This window comes from Dermacentor andersoni, chromosome 1 (genome assembly GCF_023375885.2).
Source record: "Dermacentor andersoni chromosome 1, qqDerAnde1_hic_scaffold, whole genome shotgun sequence".
NCBI lineage: Eukaryota > Metazoa > Arthropoda > Arachnida > Ixodida > Ixodidae > Dermacentor > Dermacentor andersoni.
In genome coordinates, this window is record NC_092814.1 from 281,722,801 (window position 1) to 281,744,149 (window position 21,349).

General features: G+C 48.7%; 1 protein-coding gene across 1 annotated transcript in view; it reads left to right on the forward strand.

Annotated features, from left to right (window-relative positions):
• GC (gamma-glutamyl carboxylase) overlaps window positions 1-21,349 on the forward strand; it is a 108,574-nt gene that overhangs the window by 34,984 nt on the left and 52,241 nt on the right. The window contains exons 5-6 of the mRNA XM_055063497.2: window positions 16,246-16,352; window positions 18,947-19,110. Of these exons, the coding sequence (XP_054919472.2) occupies window positions 16,246-16,352; window positions 18,947-19,110 (271 nt within the window). The remainder of the gene's footprint in view (window positions 1-16,245; window positions 16,353-18,946; window positions 19,111-21,349) is intronic.

Here is a 21,349-nt window from a genome sequence, read left to right on the forward strand (position 1 = left end):
ACAGAGACCGGCGTTTCCCTGTATATATATGCAGCGTCTGGCCGACTCTCGAACACTAGGAACAAGCTATCGCAAAACATCGCAGCGTGTACAAATGAATCCAAACTAAGTTCATACGCAGGGCTATGATCTCTCCGCGATAACACGCGAACTATACACTCTTAAAAAAGTTTACACAATTTGTGGCTTATCTTGTTCCACAACGATAATCGTCATCTGCCTTGCTTGCGTTTCCTTTCTTCAAAACTCAGCGCTTGCTACTTTCCTGTCGAGAATGCTGTGTCACGCTGATAACGCGCACACCGTTCGTGACTTGGAAGTACCGGGCTCGTAGCGTCAAAGAAAGCAAATGCGGTCAAGACAGATGACGATTATTGTTGTGAGACAAGATGCGACCCAAAGGGTGTGAAATGTTTTAAGAGGGCACAGCTCCACCCTCGCTGACCAAATCCGGGTCGTCCAGCAGGTCCACGAAGCGGTGACTAGGGAAGGCCTGAATGTCCCGAAAATGGAGACCTGAGCCCGGGTCATCAATCTGCAGGACACTCAATAATTAAGTTTTTACGAACGAAAGTAGATGAGAAATTATACTGCTGCTGCTGCTAATGTTGTCTGCGAGCGCCTAAACTGGCTTCGGCTACATTTAGGCCTGCAGCTCTCCTCACTCGACTTATTACACCTGCCAAGTTTTCTTAGTTGTTGGCGGGGACGAAGAAGAAGATCGAGGGCTGCTGGCTGCTGCTTCACATGCGCTCCGTAGTTTTCGGGATTTTTGATCCGTCTAACCCAATTGGACCGTCCAAATTTTGGTCGGAACCGACGCCGGAAGCGGAACGGACCACGAGGACACCATTTTCGAGCCGGTGGGTCCACTATCTTTGGATTTACTCGAGCTTGAAGATTCCCTACATGGCCGGCAGAAGCTAGGCTCATTAGGCCTAACACGGTAGCGGGGCTCCGCGGCCCTCCCAGCCTCGGCCAGCGGCAGAGGAGCCTGGAGCGATGTCCCGAGTCATCAACCCCAACCTAGCACACCTACCACCCCAAGTTTCGACAAGTTTCATGGCGGAAACACACGAAATTATGGATGAAGATTTCAGCGACGCCGCCGGGGAGACCCTCGCCCACGGAGCAGCGGTAACTACTCAAGCCCTGAAAGGCAGCACCCCAGCGACACCAATGTCACAAGCAAATCAAGGCAAGGACACAGACGCGGATTGGGAGATCGCCATATCCAAGCGGCAAAGAAAACGACAACGTAGCGGACAAGCAGAACTTTTGGCGGGAAAGAAGCTAGGGAATGAAAATTCCCTAGACTCGACGAAGAGCACAGATGGCGCACCAGCTGTGGCCAAGCAAGGAGAGGGAGAGCGAGCGCCGAGGAGGAGACTGCCTCCGCTCCCCAGAGATGATTTAAAGATAGTCCTCCGGCCGAAGGGACTGGCAGTGAAACACCTGCAGACACACCAAGTGGCGCGAGCGGTGGTTGCGGCCACCGGACACGGATGCAGGGCTGAAGACCTCATCATCCGGCTCCGCACGGGCTCAAACATCATCATAATTAGTACAGACAACGAAAGTGCTGCTCAGCAAGTCAGGCGAATCACGCAACTGAAGATTGGTGAGCACAGCTACGAAGTCAACGCGCACGTGGCGGCGCCGGAGGGAACGCTGCGCGGGGTCGTTCACGGGGTGGACCCGGGGACCCCCGCCGAAGAACTCAAGACAAACTTACTAACACGCACGCTAGGGGTGAAGATTTTAGCGGCGAGAATGCTAGGCCGAACTAGCACAGCTGTTATCACCTTTGATGGCCCCATCCTCCCCAAGCAAGTTTTGTACTACGGGGGAGAGATGTGGTGTTATCCATACAGACCAACGCGGCAAGTTTGCTATATTTGCTGCCAGCAAGGTCACCGGTCGGACGTCTGCCCGACCCCCGGGATCAGAGCTTGCAAGCAATGTGGCCAGAAAGATCCGGAAGAACATCATCAATGCACACCCAAGTGTCTGCTGTGTGGGGGCTCCCACGCGGCGGGCACAAAGGACTGCAAACAACGCCTAAAGTCGACAAACGAACTACGATGGGGACCCCAGGGCCAGCAGCGGCGGGGACGCAGCAGGAGCAGAAGCGGAGCAAGGCGACCGCGCTGGTTCCGGAATGAAGATCAAGAGCGACGGAGCGACTACCGGAGTAAATCCAGGAGCCGCAGCCGAGGGCGCAGCCACAGTCAAGGCCAGGGCCGAAGCCGGGAGAGGGACGAGTCCTACCCACCCCTGGGCGGCGCGGGCCAGCAGACCAGGGCGAAGCCAAAACAGCAGAAGAAAAGCGGCGGAGTTAAGGTGAGCTGGGGAGCCGGCCCTCCCAAAACGCTTTTTGCTCCGCACAACAACATAACCAATAACACAAGCATGCTGACAGAAAACTAGAAGAGGCTTTGTGCCGAAAACAGTAATCTTAAAAAGGAGCTTGAGCTCTGCCGCGAAGAAACCCGGCAGCTCAGGAAAAGAATAGACGACCTAATCCAGGAAATGCAAGAGATGAGAAAGGCAGGTTTCTCACCAGTTAGGGCGCCATCACCGCCGCAGCAACATATAGAGAGCACGCAAACTAGCGAGGGGAACACCTCAATTGAAGACCTCAAAGCTTTCATGCAGCAAATGCAGCAGCAAATGCAGCAGCTAAATCAAAAGATAGCCCTGCAAGACCAGAGCTTCCACAACTACGTAAAGAATCAAACTACACAGAGAACAGTAAACGACGCCAGAGACCGCCTCTACAATGAGCGCAGGTTTGGATCAGAATCCCAGGGAACAAATAACAACACCAATACATCAACATGGCAGGACCAAACCAACTAGAGATTTGGCAGTGGAACTGCAGGAGCTACAAGCGCAAGCAAGGGCTCCTGCAACAGTTCATTAACACTAGAGGAAATCCACCAGATTTGATACTACTACAGGAAACAAATTGCATCCCAACCCTAAAAGGATATACGTGTCAGGAAAATGGACGAACAGCGACTTTAATAAGCAACAAAATAACAACCATAACACATAAGGAACTAGAAGACACACAGCTAGAACATATAGTGACCGAAGTGATTCCAAAACGGAAAAAGAACGCTAAGAGCACTTTCGTAATCAATCTATATAGCCCACCTAAAAACAGAGGAAACTTCATTAAGCTTTTTGCGGAAGCGAAGAAGCTTGCAGGGCAAAACACCCTAATAATAGCAGGAGACTTCAATGCGAAGAGTCCGCAGTGGGGCAGTAGAATCGAAGACAAGAAAGGGCGCAGTATCTGCACAGCTGCAGAAAACATAGGCTGCGAGCTACTCACAGATGAAAGCCAACCCACCAGACAGGGCAATAGCGTAAGCGTGGACACGTGTCCCGACCTACCTTTGTCAGGGGCGCTAAGCAAGTCGAATGGGAGAACTTGCAAGAAAACCTCGGCAGCGACCACTACATCATCAGGGTCAGCACAGAGGCAGAAATCATCAGGAGGAAGATTGACAAGGCAAGTCTAACAGACTGGGATGCATTTCGACTCCACTGTAAACAGCTAAAAGGGGACATAACCTCGGCAGAGGATTGGAGCCATCAACTCAGACAAATAAGAGATCTCTACACAAAAGAAGTGGAACGAACAGAACAAGCACCAGAAGTGGACAAACGACTCCTCAGGCTATGGGAGGCACGACGAGGCCTAACCAAGCGGTGGAAGCGTCAGAAGCTAAATAGAAAGCTTAAGAAGAAAATTGCCGAAATAACTCAGCAAGCAGAGGAGTATGCAACGCAGCTGGCAAGGCAGGGGTGGCAGCAGTTTAGTACCTCACTGAATGGCACCCTAAGCACAGCCAGAACATGGTATATCCTCGGAACACTCATGGATCCGAGCAAGAGCAAGGCGGAAAGCAGCAAATCCATTCAGAGGTTAATCCACCAGTATGAAGGAACAAAGAACAACTGCTCCAAGCAGTACGGGAAAAATGCTACGGAAAGATCTCGGTAGAAGGCTACCGAGGCGACTACCAGGGTGAAGAAAATTCAACTACAGACCGACCCATCACAAGAGAAGAGGTCGTCGAGGCTGTATGGGCTACAACAAAGAACACAGCAGCAGAGGCGGACAAAATCCGAAACTCGCTAATTCGAGACCTCAGCGACGAAGCAATTGATCAGCTCACCCTCTACCTCAACAAACTATGTGAGGAAGGCAAAGTACCAGCGGAGTGGAAACACGCCGTAGTGGTGATGATTCCCAAACCCGACAAAAAACTCCAAATTGAAAATCTCAGACCAATTTCGCTTACATCATGCCTAGGCAAGCTGTACGAAAGAATAGTCACCCGAAGAATCCAAACGCATCTTGAAGACGGAGGATGGTACCCCAACACCATGTTCGGCTTCAGGGCAAACTTGTCTACCCAAGATATCTTGCTACAGCTAAAGGAGGAGGTACTCGAGACAATGCCGAAACACGGGGAAAACGTGGTCATGGCCATCGACAACAAAGGAGCCTTTGACAACGTGTCCCACGCCGCCATTATGGAGGGGATTAACACCACTAATTGCGGGAAGAAAGTCCATGACTATATCAGAAGCTTCCTAACCGACAGAACAGCGACAGTAGGCCTGGGAGACCTACGGAGTGACGCCTTTCAAACGCCATGCAAGGGCACTCCGCAGGGCTCAGTAATCTCGCCAGTACTCTTCAACATAGCAATGGTCAACCTTACCAAGAAACTTAGCAAGATCCAAGGAATCAGTCACGCAATGTACGCGGACGACATAACGATCTGGACTACTCAAGGCTCACTAGGGGATAAACAAGAGGCACTACAAGAAGCTGCCGCCTGCATCGAAGAATACACAAAGCAAAGAGGCCTCAGATGCTCCACGGAGAAATCTGAACTCCTCAGGGTGGGCACACACCCCACTGATGCCCCGCTCGAAGTAAGGCTAGAAGGACAGAACATCCCGGAACAAAAGATGATTAAAATCCTCGGCATGTGGCTGCAAGGAAGCCGGAAATGCAGCCACACAATCTGCCTGCTAAACAAAGCAGCAGGACAGGTGGGCCGAATGATTAGCAGAGTGGCACACAAGCGATATGGCATGAAAGAGGAGGACACACTCAGGTTGGTCAACAGCCTGATAGTCAGCCGGGTCACATACTCACTGCCGTACCATGCAATCACCAAAACCGAAAAACAGCAAGTGGAGACCATCCTCCGGAAAGCGTATAAAGCAGCTCTCCACCTCCCAAGGAACACATCCAACGACAAACTCATGCAACTTGGAATCAGCAACACTTTTGAAGAACTAAGGGAATGCCAGCTTAACGCACAAGTACGAAGACTCAGCAATACAACAACGGGAAGGGCGCTCCTGACAAAGCTAGGTCGGGAAGTAGAAAAACCACAACGTAGCAGGGCCACAATACCAGACCCACTAAGAAAGAAACTACGCATACAACCTATCCCTCGCAACATGGACCCAAACGTCCATGCGAGTAGGAGACAGGCTAGGGCAGAGTTTTACGAAAAGACGATGGGACATCGGGACAATACAGTCTATACCGATGCGTCCCTATACTCACAAGCACACAAAAACAACGCGGCAGTGGTAGTAGTAAATAATCAAGGAGAATTAATCACAGGACTCACGGCCGAGGTGGCTAACATAACCGAGGCAGAGGAAATTGCTGTCGCACTGGCAGCGGAAGAAGGTTATAGAACAGGAATATCCCTCAATATTCTAACAGATTCACAAGAGGCGTGCCGGAGCTATATAAGAGGCAGAATTAGTAACACGGCGCTCAAGATCCTCAGCAGAGTTCCAATCGCTGAGGGACAACCCACACATAACATTATCTGGATACCAAGCCACGCAGGGATCAGGGGCAACGAAGGGGCAGACAGCCTAGCTCGAGGGATGACCAGCCGAGCAGGAACGTCAACCGCCCCAGAGGGGCCACAGATCAACTGCGGGAACAGCTATTCAGAGCTATTAAACCTCTATAAGGGGCTAAGATATCAATATCCCCCACCACATAAAGCATTAACAAAGGAGGAGGCCGCAGGATGGCGGAGACTGCAAACGCGCTCCTTCCCAAACTTACACATACTAAGTAGGATGTTCCCCACGCAGTATAGCGCAACCTGTCCGTGGTGTAGAGCTAAACCAACATTATACCACATCACATGGGAGTGTACAAGAAACCAGGCATTCCACAAACACAAAACACCAAGTGCGGAGCAATGGGAGAGCTGGCTCACCAGCCGCGAGCTAGAGGCTCAAAGAGCTCTAATAGCGCACGCGTGCGAGGCGGCCCGGCTAAGTGGAGCCCTGGACTAGGGGCCCATCCATGGCTGAAGAGGACCCAAGCTTCAAGAATGAAGACTTCGGCCTCGACCCGCTAAAGCTTTAAAAGAGTCAATAAAGTTTTCCATTCCATTCAATTCCTTCTCCATGGCCGTAACTCGTTCCAGCCACTCGAAGAAAACAGCCTAATAGCCGTTTTGCACTGCTGTTAAGAAGGGTGTTTTGCTGGGCAAGTTGGTGCACCGTGAAGGAATGATGGTTTCAGCAAGGTGAAAAGATTCAAGCACATGTAGAAGCAGGACACGTTCGTCCCGTGTCCTCCTCCTGCTTGCGCTCGCGTCTTTTCCCCTTACTGGAACCATGATACCTTTACTGTACTGCAGTGGTTAATGTCAAGTGTTATCATGTCAAGCGCTTTTGCGTTAATGTCAAGCAGTGATACAGGAATGACAGCAGAAACTTCTAAATTTATTGCGTTTTCTACATCTTCCCTATTCTTTTCATTGATCCCCTCGAAGAGCAGTTCTTGTGCGTGGGCCAGAGACCATCTTAACTGTCATTTGCCGCGACAGGCAATTTCTCTACGATCTAAACACAGGACGCTAGTGTCCATTACAGCGATTAACGAATGTGCAGAAACTTGGCCAAAGGCGCTCGTGCCAGTGCGCTGGTCGTCAGGAAGTGATCGGCGCGTCGTGATATACACAGTGAATCCTCACAGGTGTCTACTTTTGACTTGCATCCAAACGAAACTAGAACGAAATGCGTGAGACCGTTTCAATACTTCATGTAAAAACAAAACTTCGTTAATGCGTTACGCGGTATTCATATTGTCCGCGTTTATATTGTTAGGTGAACGAAGGATTAACAACTGGAGACTATTTACAAAGTATATTTACAAAGTATAATGTAGCGCTGGCCAGTTCAGCTGACAGCTCGAGAGCCAGGGAGCGTTCGTCGTCTTCGTCTGGGTGCCCGCGTGGATCGTCCACAAGAAACATGCAATATGCATGTATCAATATAAATATAATTGGGCAATTGCACCCGAAGGGCGAAGAATTGAAAGCGATATCAAGGTTTAGATTTGCTCAGAAGACGATGTTCTAAGAACACGCGGGGGCGACGTGGTGCCACACAGCATGCGAGGCAACTGCTGGTGCGCAGCAGAATCGGCGCTTTGGCAGCTATGTTAGCGTTCTCACAACACTGGAATGATGAGGAGCGCTGCCACCAGCGTTTCAGGCGTCGCACCTCAATGGTGCACGATATGAGACCCAATGAAAATCACCAGCGCTTGTAACTGGAAGTGTACTGTCCTTTCCGCTCGGGTCACATTTATGCACCACTGTGTGGTACTTATGAATACAGCTTCTCAGCAGGAACGCTATAGTGTTTGTGCTCACAATGCTCATGCCGGCGGCGGGAGGTAGAACGCTGCCCCGGAAGACGGCTGTCGTGACGGATTGTTCTCTAGCCTAGAGTGAGCAATCAAAGGCGCTCTACCCAGGTCGCCACGAATTCGCTTTTGAAGACTCCCACACGCACCGACTTGACGTCGAGTTGACGTCGATTGACTTTGACGTCGAGTTGTACACACCGCGCGATTCACCGTCGGAAGTCCATCGCAACGCGTTTCAATCTGACTGGGCTCGTCGAGAACTTCCCAAGCTCCGTTCGACTATCTATCGACACCGAAAACATCGTTATTTGGGCGACGGGTCTGACACGGCTTCAGCTTCGCCCTAGGCTTCAGAACCTAACCTTGACATCATGCTACCTTCGTAAATAGGAACCAGAGATGTACTGTCAAAAGTGCTCAGTGGTGGAATTTGCGAGAAAGGCACTGTCTGCCTACGGGATATCAGTGAACGGACAAATGGCATCGTGCAGCAGAAGTCACAGCTTCTTGGGAGTTGCGATTGACAGAGACCTCTCTTGGAGACTCCTCACGTGAACTACATGAAAAAGTGGCTCACTGCTGTTTGTCATTTCTTTAAGTTCCTTGGTGGAAAGAATTGTCATTATTATTACTATTTGTTTTGAAGGCATATATACATTTCGCAGGAGAGGGAAAGCGAGGAGCAGGCTGGCAACAGCCATCGGAAGGGGCACAACGCCTTCCTACGCTTCAGAAAGGAGGAGACAGAAACATAGAGATCAAAGATAGGAAGAAGGGGAGGAAAGATGATGTCCAACATCTGCAAATCTAACATATGCGTGCAATTCAGAGTATCCATACCCAAGTTCTTAGGATATATCTTGGCTTACCGTGCAGCGCATCAATAGTTGAAACTATTGTCATTGCTCAAGACTACACAATCACTATGCACATTACCGTTGGGACAATGCAAGTACACCTCAGGGATTTTGCCCGGACCCCTTCACACCACCGCGCCAGCCTTCCCATAGAACGGCCTGGCACGGCATTCAGTACGACCGTCTGCCCATCATACCTCCTTTACACCAGGGTACGCACCTGTGGCCAGGCCGTTGTTTCCTCCAAGGTGTTTGAACCATGAAACCGTCCTCAAGTGTATCTCACGATTCAAAGGCTTCAGAGAAAGTGACTTACCATTGTCTGCACTAAAACACCTTAGTGTACTCCTCTTGTAGGAGAACTACAACAATCACACGCACGTCCACACTGATGGGCATCGCTCCCTCTGGGTCTTCTCGCTTTTCAAAAACTATTGATGCAACTTTGTCACTTGAGCGAGTCCGACACGGGAAGATCGAGCTGTACTCCAACGTCTCCGAAGAAGAACCGGATCATGTGCTTTCGCTGCTCTCAGTACACTCACTTGGTATTAATTTGTCACGAGGAAGAGAGAGGCCGGAGCCGTAGTAGTCATTTCAGTATGTAGAATGTCATCAAAAAATTTCTTCGCATTACCACCAAGTGCACACCTGGCACATGCCAAGTCCTTAGTGCTAAAGCATTTAGATAAGACGTATGGGCATAACCTACAAGTATTAACCGATGGCTTTGTTGACGTGGAACAAGATGCTAGTGCTTCAGTTTTCGTGGTACCGTCCCTAGGAGCCTCGTGGGCTGCCCGACTTATGCGGGCTGTTTCTACGACGGCCAGCTAAAGTACGCCATTTGAAACTGCCTTGCTGAAACTTAAATCGTGCCCAATACAAACGGTAGTGATAGTATCGGACTGTATACGGTAGCACTCCAGGTATTCCAGCGAGGATTTCAGGACATTTGCCTAAGCGGTAGTCACGCAACATCAAGGATCTACGCCGTTTAGGATTTCATCAGGACTTTCAGTGGCTTCCATCTGCACATCGGCGTATCCGGAAATGAAGAAGCTGACAGTCGTGCGCAGCAAGCACTAACGTACAGACCGACGGCGAGAGCCCCACAAAACATCTAGCGAGTATCCAAGACGACCATTTCACTTCTTGCGGTCCCCGCCACATCAGTCCTGCGTGGCCAAAGGTATATCATAAGTGTCCTTAGTACACCGTGTTCGCGCCCAGTCAGCGAGAACGGCGGCGTGGCGACATAAGATAGGACTGTTGCCTTCACCAACGTGTCCGTTCTGCCATGCCCATGGTGATATTAAATATTATTTACTAGCATGCCTAGAATTCGTGAAAGAGGGCAAGATTCTCCTTGACTGACTGAAACTTAAAGTGTATCTGCGCGCCGCCATGGAAGAATGTATCTTCCCGGAAAGTCACTAGATTCTCACGGAAGAGGTGCTTCGTCTGCTCCTGAAGTTTTTAAAGATACTGGCCTATTGAACGAGTGGCGAAGTTAACAAAGTAATGCTGAACTCTTCCAATCGCGCAATGCACTTGATATCCTCATCGGATACCGAGTGGACTATATGTTGCGATGAACTGCTTATTTATATGCATTTTTATCCCTACACGGTATAAGTAGATTCTCGGGCGGAGCAAATGCAGGCACGCCTCTGTAAGGCTAGATAGTTCTGGCGGTGTTGTGGTTATACCGACTAACCAAGAAAATTACACTATAATTCAAGACATCACTAGTCACGACGTCTACGAAGACATAACTCGCAGCTCTTGGTGATGCACTGCAGTTCGTTGGCACAATGAGTCCTGGTAGTCATGGGTCGTGTTTTCCAGCTCAAAGACGGCTTTGCAGTGAGCAGCGGGTTCTCCAATGAGAACCTCACGAACAACTGACATACGAAATCGCAAAACTTCACCATCACGTGAAACAAAAATCCGAGGACAGCTAAGCGCTTCCTATGACTTGTGAATGCGAAAGCATTAATGTTCAGTTGAACGCCACTGAATAGTCCTTCGAGTTTGATTTCCTCGCGGGCAAGCTAGCGCATTGGGACGCTTGGCCAACACTTCCTAGATAGCACAAAGACAGTGCGCTTCGAACCATGACGTCATGCTACTTTGCCCGACTGCCAGAGAATTTAAAGGGGACGCTCCCGGGTAAGCCCCGGTGATTTTGACGTCACTGCTTTCGCCACGCCGGGCTTGGCAATAGAAATTTCGGTCCGAGTAACATGATGTCATAAAGCAGAGTGCACAGGCCTGCTATCTAGGAGGTGCTGGTTTAGCCCAGTGGGCAACACATTCGATTTCTGAGCGTGGGGTCGTAGGTTCGGAACTCACTGTCACCAATGTTCTTTCTTTGCAATTTATTATTCTTTATACATTAAATTCTTCATAGCGATCACTGAGGCGAAGTTCGAACGCAGGCGAGAGCTTGTGTGTACAAGGAACGCACGGTTAACATAGGCCTCCGAGAACCAGAGAAATATGTGGCACCGTGGCGATGCCCTCTTCCCTCACGCAACAGCTGGCGCAGCAGCAGGTGTTCCCGTTCGCTCACTCTGCTGCGTCGAGGCGCGCACGGGACGTGGCGTCGCAGCCAATGGGAATTTAGGTGCCCTTTAGTTGCTACAGACGCCGAGCCTTTCGCTCAATGGGCCATTTGATGCTTTAGCATCAGAAAGGCCCCACAATGCCTTTATAGTGGTTACCTGGCCATTGTAGGATCACTGGAAATTATCACGAGCGTCACATCAAGATTACTGCGGTGCCATCCCACTCTCCATGAGATACACTGCCAGGCAGCTTCGCCACCTGGCAGGCACACTCTTGTTAGCGAAGTGGAACATCCCAAATTTAAAGGGGCACTAAAGGTTAATGTTAAGTCAACGTGGACTGTTGAAATACCATCCCAGAAACCTCGAAACGCTTGTTTCCTGCGAAGAAGATACTTAAGAGAAAATGCGTTCTGAAGCGTCCGCGTACCTCTAGCGCAGTTCAAATCGCCTTCCCTCCGATCGAGGAGTGGCGACGTCATGGTCTCATATTGACGTTGAGCCGTCGGTGAGTAAAATGGCGCCCGCAGACGGCGCTACGGCTTTTCCGCGCAAAACGCAATCGCGCGGCCAGAAACAGAGCCAAGACAGAGCCGACAGCAGCGCGAAAGCGGAACTATGGTGGCTAGCGGAAGGGAAAGCACGCGACGATAAGCTGGTTCTTTATTTTATGACGCCAACTTTGACGCTCGTTGCAATGGACGACCATGACAACGACACATTGGCTCGCGATGCTGGGCTCGACTTCAGTTATTTAAGCACTGATGAACGTGACCTGCTGCGGAGGGCTCGCGCTGCCGGCGTCGTTGCGTACTACTACGATGGTAACTGTATGTCATGGCTGTACATATTCGCACATTTGTAGCTTTTCCTTCGTGAAAACTAAATGCCGCACTCACCGCCACATCTTCGACCTACAGTTGTTCTTGCGCTTCGGAGAATGCAGGCAAGACCGACGGAACAGCGCTACGGGAAAGCATTGCTTTGAAAGGCACTCCACACGACTTCAGTAAGTCGGCGTTGAACTCGTAATCCTCTAGACGAAAGGGCAGCCAGCACACTATGCGATTTTTCGGCTCTTTGCCAACGCGATGTGGCAGAGGTACGGCACTTAACCACTTCGAACGGAGAGGTTCACTCATTGGCACACAGTGATATGTAACGTTGGATTCGCCGCTGCAACTGCCCTTGGCCAAGTTCCGCGGACCGTTCGCGCATTCCACGACATCACATTGGACGTGGCATTCTCGCTGCTTGTTCCAATGCAAGTTTCGCGAGCCAGCAGAACCAGCGCAGCACGACGCGATAACGAAACAACTGAAACTGAAACAACGAAACAAAGCACGCGCGGCGCAGAGTCAAGCGCGCAGAGTCGAGCGAAAACGAAACCTTTCGACCACCCCTACTACTGAAGGGTAATGTCAAAATGTTATTTTTTCTTAGAATCGAATAGAAGTAGACAAGTAGCATTTTCTTCCGTTTTATAAGTTAATGAAATGATCTTTTTAATACGAGTAGTTGAGTACTAGTGACATAACTTATGATGAGGAGTGCCTTCGTCATCGGGCTAGTACCAGAATGTCGCTGGGGGGTCTCAAATCGTGTCATGCATTTACCTCAATTTCTCGGTACGTTCTAGAGCATTGCTTTATCACTTTAACTTGACTTCATGGTAACCTTTAGTGTCCCTTTAAGGTGCCACCAGACTCGAACTAAACCTTTTACTGCAACTCCGACCTCCACCCAGAATTCACCGACACGAGGCCTCGCTTCTGTGTCGGCTATGGTTAGGAGTTGCCTTTGGGTAGACTAACATTACACTAACTGGAATGACCGACAGCGCTGCGTGCGATGTGTGTGGCTGTGAAGAGAACATCGAACATTTAATGTGCTACTGTCCTCGATTTCAATCACGAAGACAAACACTCTCCAACGCATTGTGACGACTGGACGATCGGCCACTGTTCGAACCAGCACTACTCTAACACCGTCTCCATCGCTAATCGGCCCACAAGGCACGCGAAGGCACTTTTATGCTTCTTGAGGACGAGTGGCATATATGTGAACGCTTTTGACTGCGCAGTGCCGTCTGCGCACGTGCATGAATTTACTGCTCCTATTCTGCCCTCTCTCTCTTTTTTCTATCCCTTTGTTCCCTTCCCTCAGCGTAGGGAAGCTAACCAGACGTTTTTCTGGTTAACATCACTGCTTTCTCTCTTTCGTTCCTCCTCATACCCTGGCTTCACTGCCGAGTCGATTGAGCGGAGAACGAGGTGACGTCCTCGTCCTTGGCTTCCTCGTTTTTTCAGCCAGACGCATTATGCGTCTCTCGCGCCTCTGGAAAGCTTCTAAACCTCCATGCGCGGGTCACGCATGCGCGTCGATATTGTGACAGCACGACGGCCACAACGGCGACAGAGCGAATGCGCCTCGGGCGCACATGTATAACTGATATCGCAATAATAAAATGTATGTATGATATTATAAGTTTGCTGAGGTCCACAAGGAAAGGTAGAACTTTCCGTATGCCGCGGTGCTTACCATTACTGCCGTTGATTTCTCTTCAGTTCATTGCCGCAGTTGCCTACAGCTAACGGCGCGATAAAACATTCGCCATTCTTGCTTTCTCGTGTGTCTGATGCGCGATGCGAATGTGAAAACACTTGCCGCCGCTAAAAATTTAAAAAAGAAAGCTTAAGCAAGGCAGTGTTCTTCCGGTGCATCAAGGCTCTTTGTCGGTAGCGGTGAGCCTTTGTAGGTCCTTGTAGGCCCAACCGACAGCAACACCTGTAACGACTTGTGTAGCGTCGTGGTGTGACGGAATATTCAACAAAAGAACGAATGCAACGAAGTATCTGCAGTCTTATTTTATTGTTATATGGACATTCCAAGCAAATTTTCATTGTCACCGTTGACGTCGACGTAGCCGTGAGGTTCAGCATGAAGTCTAAGTGCAATGGGATCCTATGGCGCCCCGCTCGCCGTATGCTGTGGGTGCGAGGGAAAGCATGCGAGGGTGAGCCGAGGAGGATGATGGCTTGATGCGCGCCCAGTGTTGAAGGTCGCATGATAAAGCACTCTCAAGGTGGCGGCGTTGGGGGGGGGGGGGGCATTGCGTCATTTGGAGCATTATTTTTAAATTTAAAACAGCGCCAGGAAATGACACAAGAAAGTGAGACACACACAAACGCTGACTTGGAACAGGCTGTTTATCTTGCGCTATGCAAAATATACACTGAAGTGCGAGAGGTAAGGAGGACGAGAACAGACAAGAACACGACAAGGAAGGGGATGGGAGGGAAGAAGGGAGGAGAGTTGATCAAACGAGCTGCGACAACTACTCAAGGTGCCCTCCACTGGAAGGAAAATAGAATGAATGTGAGGCCCGACGTTCCATTCGGAAGCTTGACGGTTGAAAGAGCTGAAGTTACCAACCTACTGGGAATTTAGGTAATACATACAGGCCAAAGGAACGTCAGGAACCGACGAATGAGCGGAACTAAGATTTTACGCGAATAAAAGAACTGAGGTCAATGAGCTGCCTAAAATTTAGGGAGACACAGAAAAAACGGCAAAATCGAGAAAGAAGGTGAAGGTTATTGAATAAATCAGATAGCTAATGACTAAAAATAAGCTTACGATAAACTAATATATATATAAGATATGAAAAATATCCGCGCGGTGCCCTAGCGGCTACGGTGTTGCGCTGCTAGCACGAGGACGCGGCATCAAATCCCGGCCGCCCGTGTCTCGTGCATTGTAGTGTTCCTATATATGGGAGCATGTACAGGAACACTAGGTATGGTTAGGTATGGTTGGGTCGAAGCGCCACCATTCGGCGAGCGGGGCAACCAGCCGTCAAGAATTCACCTTATTGTTCCCTCGTCAAGCACGCAGTAAGAAAGAGCGCGCCCATCGCCCCTCTAGCCCGGCCGTGCACAGGTAAACGCATGGTACTGTGATCAAGCGCGTGCTGGGGAGGGGGGGAGGCGAGGTGAGCGCGCATCTCTTCCGCTAGCCCGACCGTGGCCCTGCATGCTTTCCGCGCGGCTGCCCATGCCCATTTCTTTTTCTTGATTTCTTAGTTGAAATCAAGAAAAAGAAATGGGCATGGGCAGGACATGTAATGAGGAGGGAAGATAACCGATGGTCATTAAGGGTTACGGACTGGATTCCGAGGGAAGGGAAGCGTAGCAGGGGGCGACAGAAAGTTAGGTGGGCAGATGAGATTAGGAAGTTTGGAGGGTCAACATGGCCACAATTAGCACATGACCGGGGCAATTGGAGAAGTATGGGAGAGGCCTTTGCCCTGCAGTGGGCGTAACCAGGCTGATGATGATGATGATGATGATGACCGACCGCGCCCTATCTTGGAGGTAATCTCCGGCAGGTGCAAATGCTGGGCAATCCTAGGTGGGTGGCTGCATTTGCGTCGTCTTTCTCCGCGCGCCTAGTGCTAGAGGTCGCATAATCTCAAGTTTCAGAGACGCGTTGAAGTGAGGCAGCATAAGCGTTCACTCCCCTCTGTTCGCGCTCTTCATCGCGGAAGCGTTGTGACGACAGCGAGCGTTCGCGGTCATCGAGTGAGACCTGTTCATGTTATCCTGTGCGCGCATAACATACTTATTCAATTAATTGAATATTCTGGGATTTTATGTGCAAAAACCACGATTAGTTATGAGGCACGCCATCGTGAGGGACTCCGGATTAATTTTGACCACCTGGGGTTCTTTAACGTGCACTCAATGCGCAATACACAGGCGTTTTTGCATGTCACCCCTATCGAAATGCGGCCGCCGCAGCCGTGATTTGTTCATTTAATTAGCAAGCGAGTGTTTACTGCAATTTATACGCCCGATAAAACTACGAACCTTACTTCGTGTAATTGTCTAATACTTTTCTATTGCTATCAATGCTTCAGTTTCGAGCGACACTGCCCCTTTCGATTATTACTTTTTGAATGGTGATTCACACACGGCGATAAAATAATTATATATTCTAAGCAATCATTGCTCACTCTCAACTTCGCCATTGCAGAGATTCACTATATTGCAGTAACTAATGAAGCACAACACAATCGCAGGTGTTTCTCGTGTACTTCATCGCCGGGCTCAAGAAGACTGACAGGGATTGGATCGGAGGTCACTCCATGGATGGCCTGGCACGTCACTGGGTCTTTGATCTATTCAAGTACGTCAGCATGTTCTCATATCGTCAGTGTTTGCGATAGCCTGATGCAGCCTTTATCTGACGCTAAAATACGCTTTTTATTTCGTTTACAAGGAAAGAAAGTAAGCAAATATAAATTCATGGTCAAGCCTAATCACAGTAGTTTTCTACACATCTGAGAAAGAGTGAGAATAAATGCTTGCTAAAATTCAGTGTGATGGACCATGAGGCATGAGGCAGTGAATGTAGGGAGTACGGCCATCCGGTACCATATCGCGCTGGGGTGGGGGTGGGGGGAGAAGGGAGGGCCTTTTTGACAGTACGTCGATGGCGTTCGGCACTAGTCCTGAATACATGACCCTTGGATAGACTCCAAGAGCGTTGTCGTCGAATCATGCGCAGGTCCAGTGGCCCCATAGTTACCCTTAGGATATATACTTCTCGTCGTTATACATATTCAGCGTAAAACGAACTCAAGACTCATGATGTGAAAATACAATCATTCTTCCGGAAAACGTGTGGTTGCGGAAGTCGTTCCCTCTAGTGGACGTATCTATATCTATAGTGGATCTATATCTATAGTGGACTTTGGGAGTCGTTACGTATACGCACCGTTCAAGCTTTTACTCAGCAAGAGCCCGGACTATCTCTGGATTGTCAGTACTCTAGGTGAGAGAAAAAATAAGCGAATCATCTCGGGCAACCAGTGCACTCGAACTCGGACACTACCTTCCAAAGATAGTCTGGGCTCTTGCTGAGTAAAAGCTTGTACGGTGGGTATACGTAACGAATCTCAAAGTAGTATATACCCGTCGGTTCAGTGTCGTCCGATGGCAGAAAGGATTGCAGGGACTGTGTCCGTCCGGAGATGAGAAAGTGTTGCCAGGGGGTTTGGTGTACCCGGCTGCACTCTGTACTCAACTGCGAAATTTTTAACCTCTTTCATCAAGCCACTGACTGACAAAAAGTTACAATTTTTCCTGGATCGGTGCACATAGTAGGTCTGTGCGGCGTTATTACTGTGCGCAATATGTGGTATTGACTATTTTTTGCATTCACATATCCTGGTCGAGCACAGGAATAATTTCACCGCGAAGAATGGGCAAGAACACTAGAACTGCAACCGACCGTTAATTTCGCAGCTATGTAAAACAACATGCTTCTATCGATGCCCAAACGACGTACATTTCATAACATTTGTTCTCCTTTTTTAATAGCATATATTTAAGACGTAGGCGTCTTGCATCAACGTTACAATCTTCTACAGTGCACATGCATAGGAAAGACATGTAAATGTCAGCAGTAACATAGTAACAAAGTTCTTGAAAAGACGAGAACGAAGAAGGAATACACAACACCAAGCGCTAACTTTCAATAAATTATTTATTTGAAACGGAGGCATACGTATATACATTGACGACGCCCATATGCCATAACAAAATGCCATTCGCTGAGATATGGCCTTCTTTTTGCATTGATGCAGGTATAAATTTCCCCAAAAGAAGAACAGTCACACTATAAAGATGTATGCTGTTTTATGGCGCAAGAGCCAACGATGGTCAAGGAGTACCCCAGTCACACCATGAAGGCGCCTTACTAGGACACATTCAGAAATGATGATTATTTACCTGACAAAGAGAGGGACGGACTGCTCGAGCACGCAGTGCCCAAATTTGAAATTTTCGCTGCTTCTGTTATTAATCTTGTTATTTCGTCCCTGCGTACCCATAAAACGTGGTCTTCTGAAAAAAAGAAGAGAAACAGCTCGCCCCCACACGTGCTACAATGCAAAGCCAGTCAGCCATCGCGTCCTTTCCTACCATTATTACGGTGCCATCTTCATCTATCACTCAGGCAGCGGCTCGCCATCCAGAGAAATACTGCTTCCCACAGGAAAGAGGTAATTGGTGCACAGCTGCTTCCCCGCAATTCGCAAAACGTGTCCCATGCTGATTATTTGCATGCGCGTGTCTTATTCAGCAGTGGATTGCTAATCTTACAAATTGTTTTCAACTTGCTAGGGGGCTGAAGAATAGCAAGTTTGGACACTGATGGTGTAAGCACTCTGTTCCTCTTTTTGGTATTCCATATAAGTAGGCCTTTTTTAACGTTCCACACAGCGCACGTAGCAAGATGTCTTTTACGGAGGCGCGTAGTGCATGACCTCACGCCCTCCGAGTTTCTACTGTGTTTCACAATATACTCGTATACGTGGCGGGAGCCACTGCCGACGTTAGTCTCGCAGGAGCGCAGGCATACGAATGCACGGATCCGTGCGCCACATCTCCCACCACGTCTCAGCGCCGTGTACTGTAGTGTTCAATACAATCTATATATATATAGAGCACCTCCTCCAGCATCACAGCGGTCCTCTCCCAATTGTCACTCCATGTACCACCTTACGTGAGCAAGACAACAACAGAGCCTCCTCTCACGATTCCAAGCATGTATACTATACAGTTGAAAATGCACGTGAGCGTGTTTGTTGTTCATAGCAGTGTCTCAAGAAAAGTATGAGGCACTTTTTTTTGCTAAAGAGAGAGAGAGAGAGCATGTGTGTGTGTGATTCAACTTCATGCAGTTTCAAGAGTGCTCGCTCGGGTGACAAAATGCAGGCTGGTAATGACCGAAGAGCAGGTGGACACGTACGTAGTCCACTGGGGCGGATTCCTGCTAGACCTGACCGTGGGCTTCCTCATGATTGGCACGGCAGTGCGGCCCGTCGGAGTGCTTTTTTGCGTCCTCTTCAACACCATGAACTCCAGGATGTTCGCAATCGGTGCGTTCGCTTCGCCAACCAGAAGACTGCAATAACTGGCGCGCTTTGATGCGGTAGTTTCCCTTAAATCTACCGGGTGTTTCAGCAAACACTTTCAAAATTTATTAAAGGTTGCCTGTGGCAGATAGCCCAATTCCAGTTCATGGGCTGGTCTACTCGAACAGGCGGACATTACTTGCACAAAACATCGAAATACATAATCGACTAATTATCAAATGTTCACTAATTAAGTTTTTAACCAATTACTTTATGGCCCATATTGCAATTTACAAAGCCTAGCCGTGGAGATTGCAAGGCGGATCCACTTGGAACGAATTTTCAGGATGACACCAATTTCAAGAGATTAATTCCCGAACTTTGCGGAGAAATGCATTGGCATTCCAGTTAATTTTGTGCTTGAATGCATAAAACGACATTTTAATAAGAAAATAAATGGGATGCCAATGCATTTCTCCGCAAACTTCGGAAATTAATATCTCGAAACTGGTGTCATCCTGAGAATTCGTTCCAAGTGGATCCGCCTTGCAAACTCCACGGCTACAATTTGTAATTGCAATATGGGCCATGAAGTTTTTAGTTAAAAACTTAATTAATGAAATTTTGATAATTAGTCGATTATGCATTTCAATTGTTTGTGAAAGTAATGTCCGCCTCTTCGAGTAGACCAGCTCATGGACTAGAATTGTGCTATCTGCCACAGGCAACCTATAGGAATTTTCGAAAGTGTTCGCTGAAACACCCTGTACACAAGTGATCTCGCCAGAAGCAAGTGTATACGTGCAACTGGACCGGGGTTGTGCTTTTTATGACTGACTATGCGGGCTGCAGCGAATACTTACACAACGCTAAGGGCAGTGAATGGCTAGCCGGCAGTAGCAGTAGATTATTCGCCGCGGAGCTGGGGTGCACCGAGTTTCGGTCACTAGATGGGGCATACATCTGAGCCACCGATCGTGCACCCATACATTTCAGTGCCTAGACGGATATTTTAACTCTAACGAACAGCGAACTCGGGCTGTCGGTGTCACATCTTACCCCGTTTCGGGCACATGCACTTGGAGGTCCAACGAATGAACGCGCTCTACGAGTATACTAGCTGAGGTGTTCGAAAATACTGACAATAGGAAAAGCAAGATAAGTGAACCGTTTAAATGCGTTTCTTTTCTTAGCGCAATGCGGACATTATAAAAATGCAATGAATTATTTATTCACCTAATCAGATGCCCTATACAGAATTTTAAGTAGCTCATTTAGGCGACATGAGCTAAATTAAAGCTGTATTCCCTCTTGAACAAACTAAATAACCTTATTAAGATTTTTTTCATAACGCGATGCCACTGGTTCCAAGGTTCGTGAAGCCCCTCTCGTTTAACCTACAACACCAAGAAGCGAGCGCACAAACAGGACTGGTTCCACACCTACGACGGACGTCCCTGGCTAATTTATACTCAGGAGGGAAACACCTCAATTGTATTGAAGCGCTAAGCTTAAACTCGGGATTAAGGCCTGCGAATTACTTATTATTTACTTATTGGATATATCCGTTGGGCGCCACGCAAGCTTATCAAAGAACTCGATCACGCATGGAAACCCAGTAGAAAATGGCAGATAGTTTCGTTTTCTGCGCACGCGACTGCACGACGTGGGAACAAGCGGAGGAAACGGAAGTGCGTCCCCCTTCCTACGGCACGGAGTAAAACAAAGACTTGCAGACATTCGTTATGTAGGTTCTATAGTGTTTCTCTAACTGTTAAATCCTCTATTGAAGGAACAGATCAAACTAACTGATGTTGCCTTGAATAATTCTCAAAGTCACGTTTCACTGTGAGTGACGTCAGAGCACTGCGATCTACATAGGCGCACTTGTGCGATTTACGCCGACTCTCCAGCTGGGAGCGCGGCGCCCGCGAGTAGAAGGGCCCACGGCGTTCGGTTTGAAATTTCAGCTCCTTTTGCCGCGCGACTGGCCGCTCGAGGCACTTTGCGTGCATTCGCGGGCTTCTTTCGCGCTCGGAAGAACATTTTGATGCATCACGTATTGAGCAACAGAAAGCTGTATCGGGATTTTTTCATGTTACTCTACAATTTTCTCATTGACACTTTTCATCTAATTATAATACTTGAGAAGTTTATTGATTAATTAGGACTAATTATGTAATTAGGCGGAATGCAAAAAATAATCCCATCATTGATGATGGCATTATGGGATGATGGGAATGATGGGTGTAACGTTAAGGGA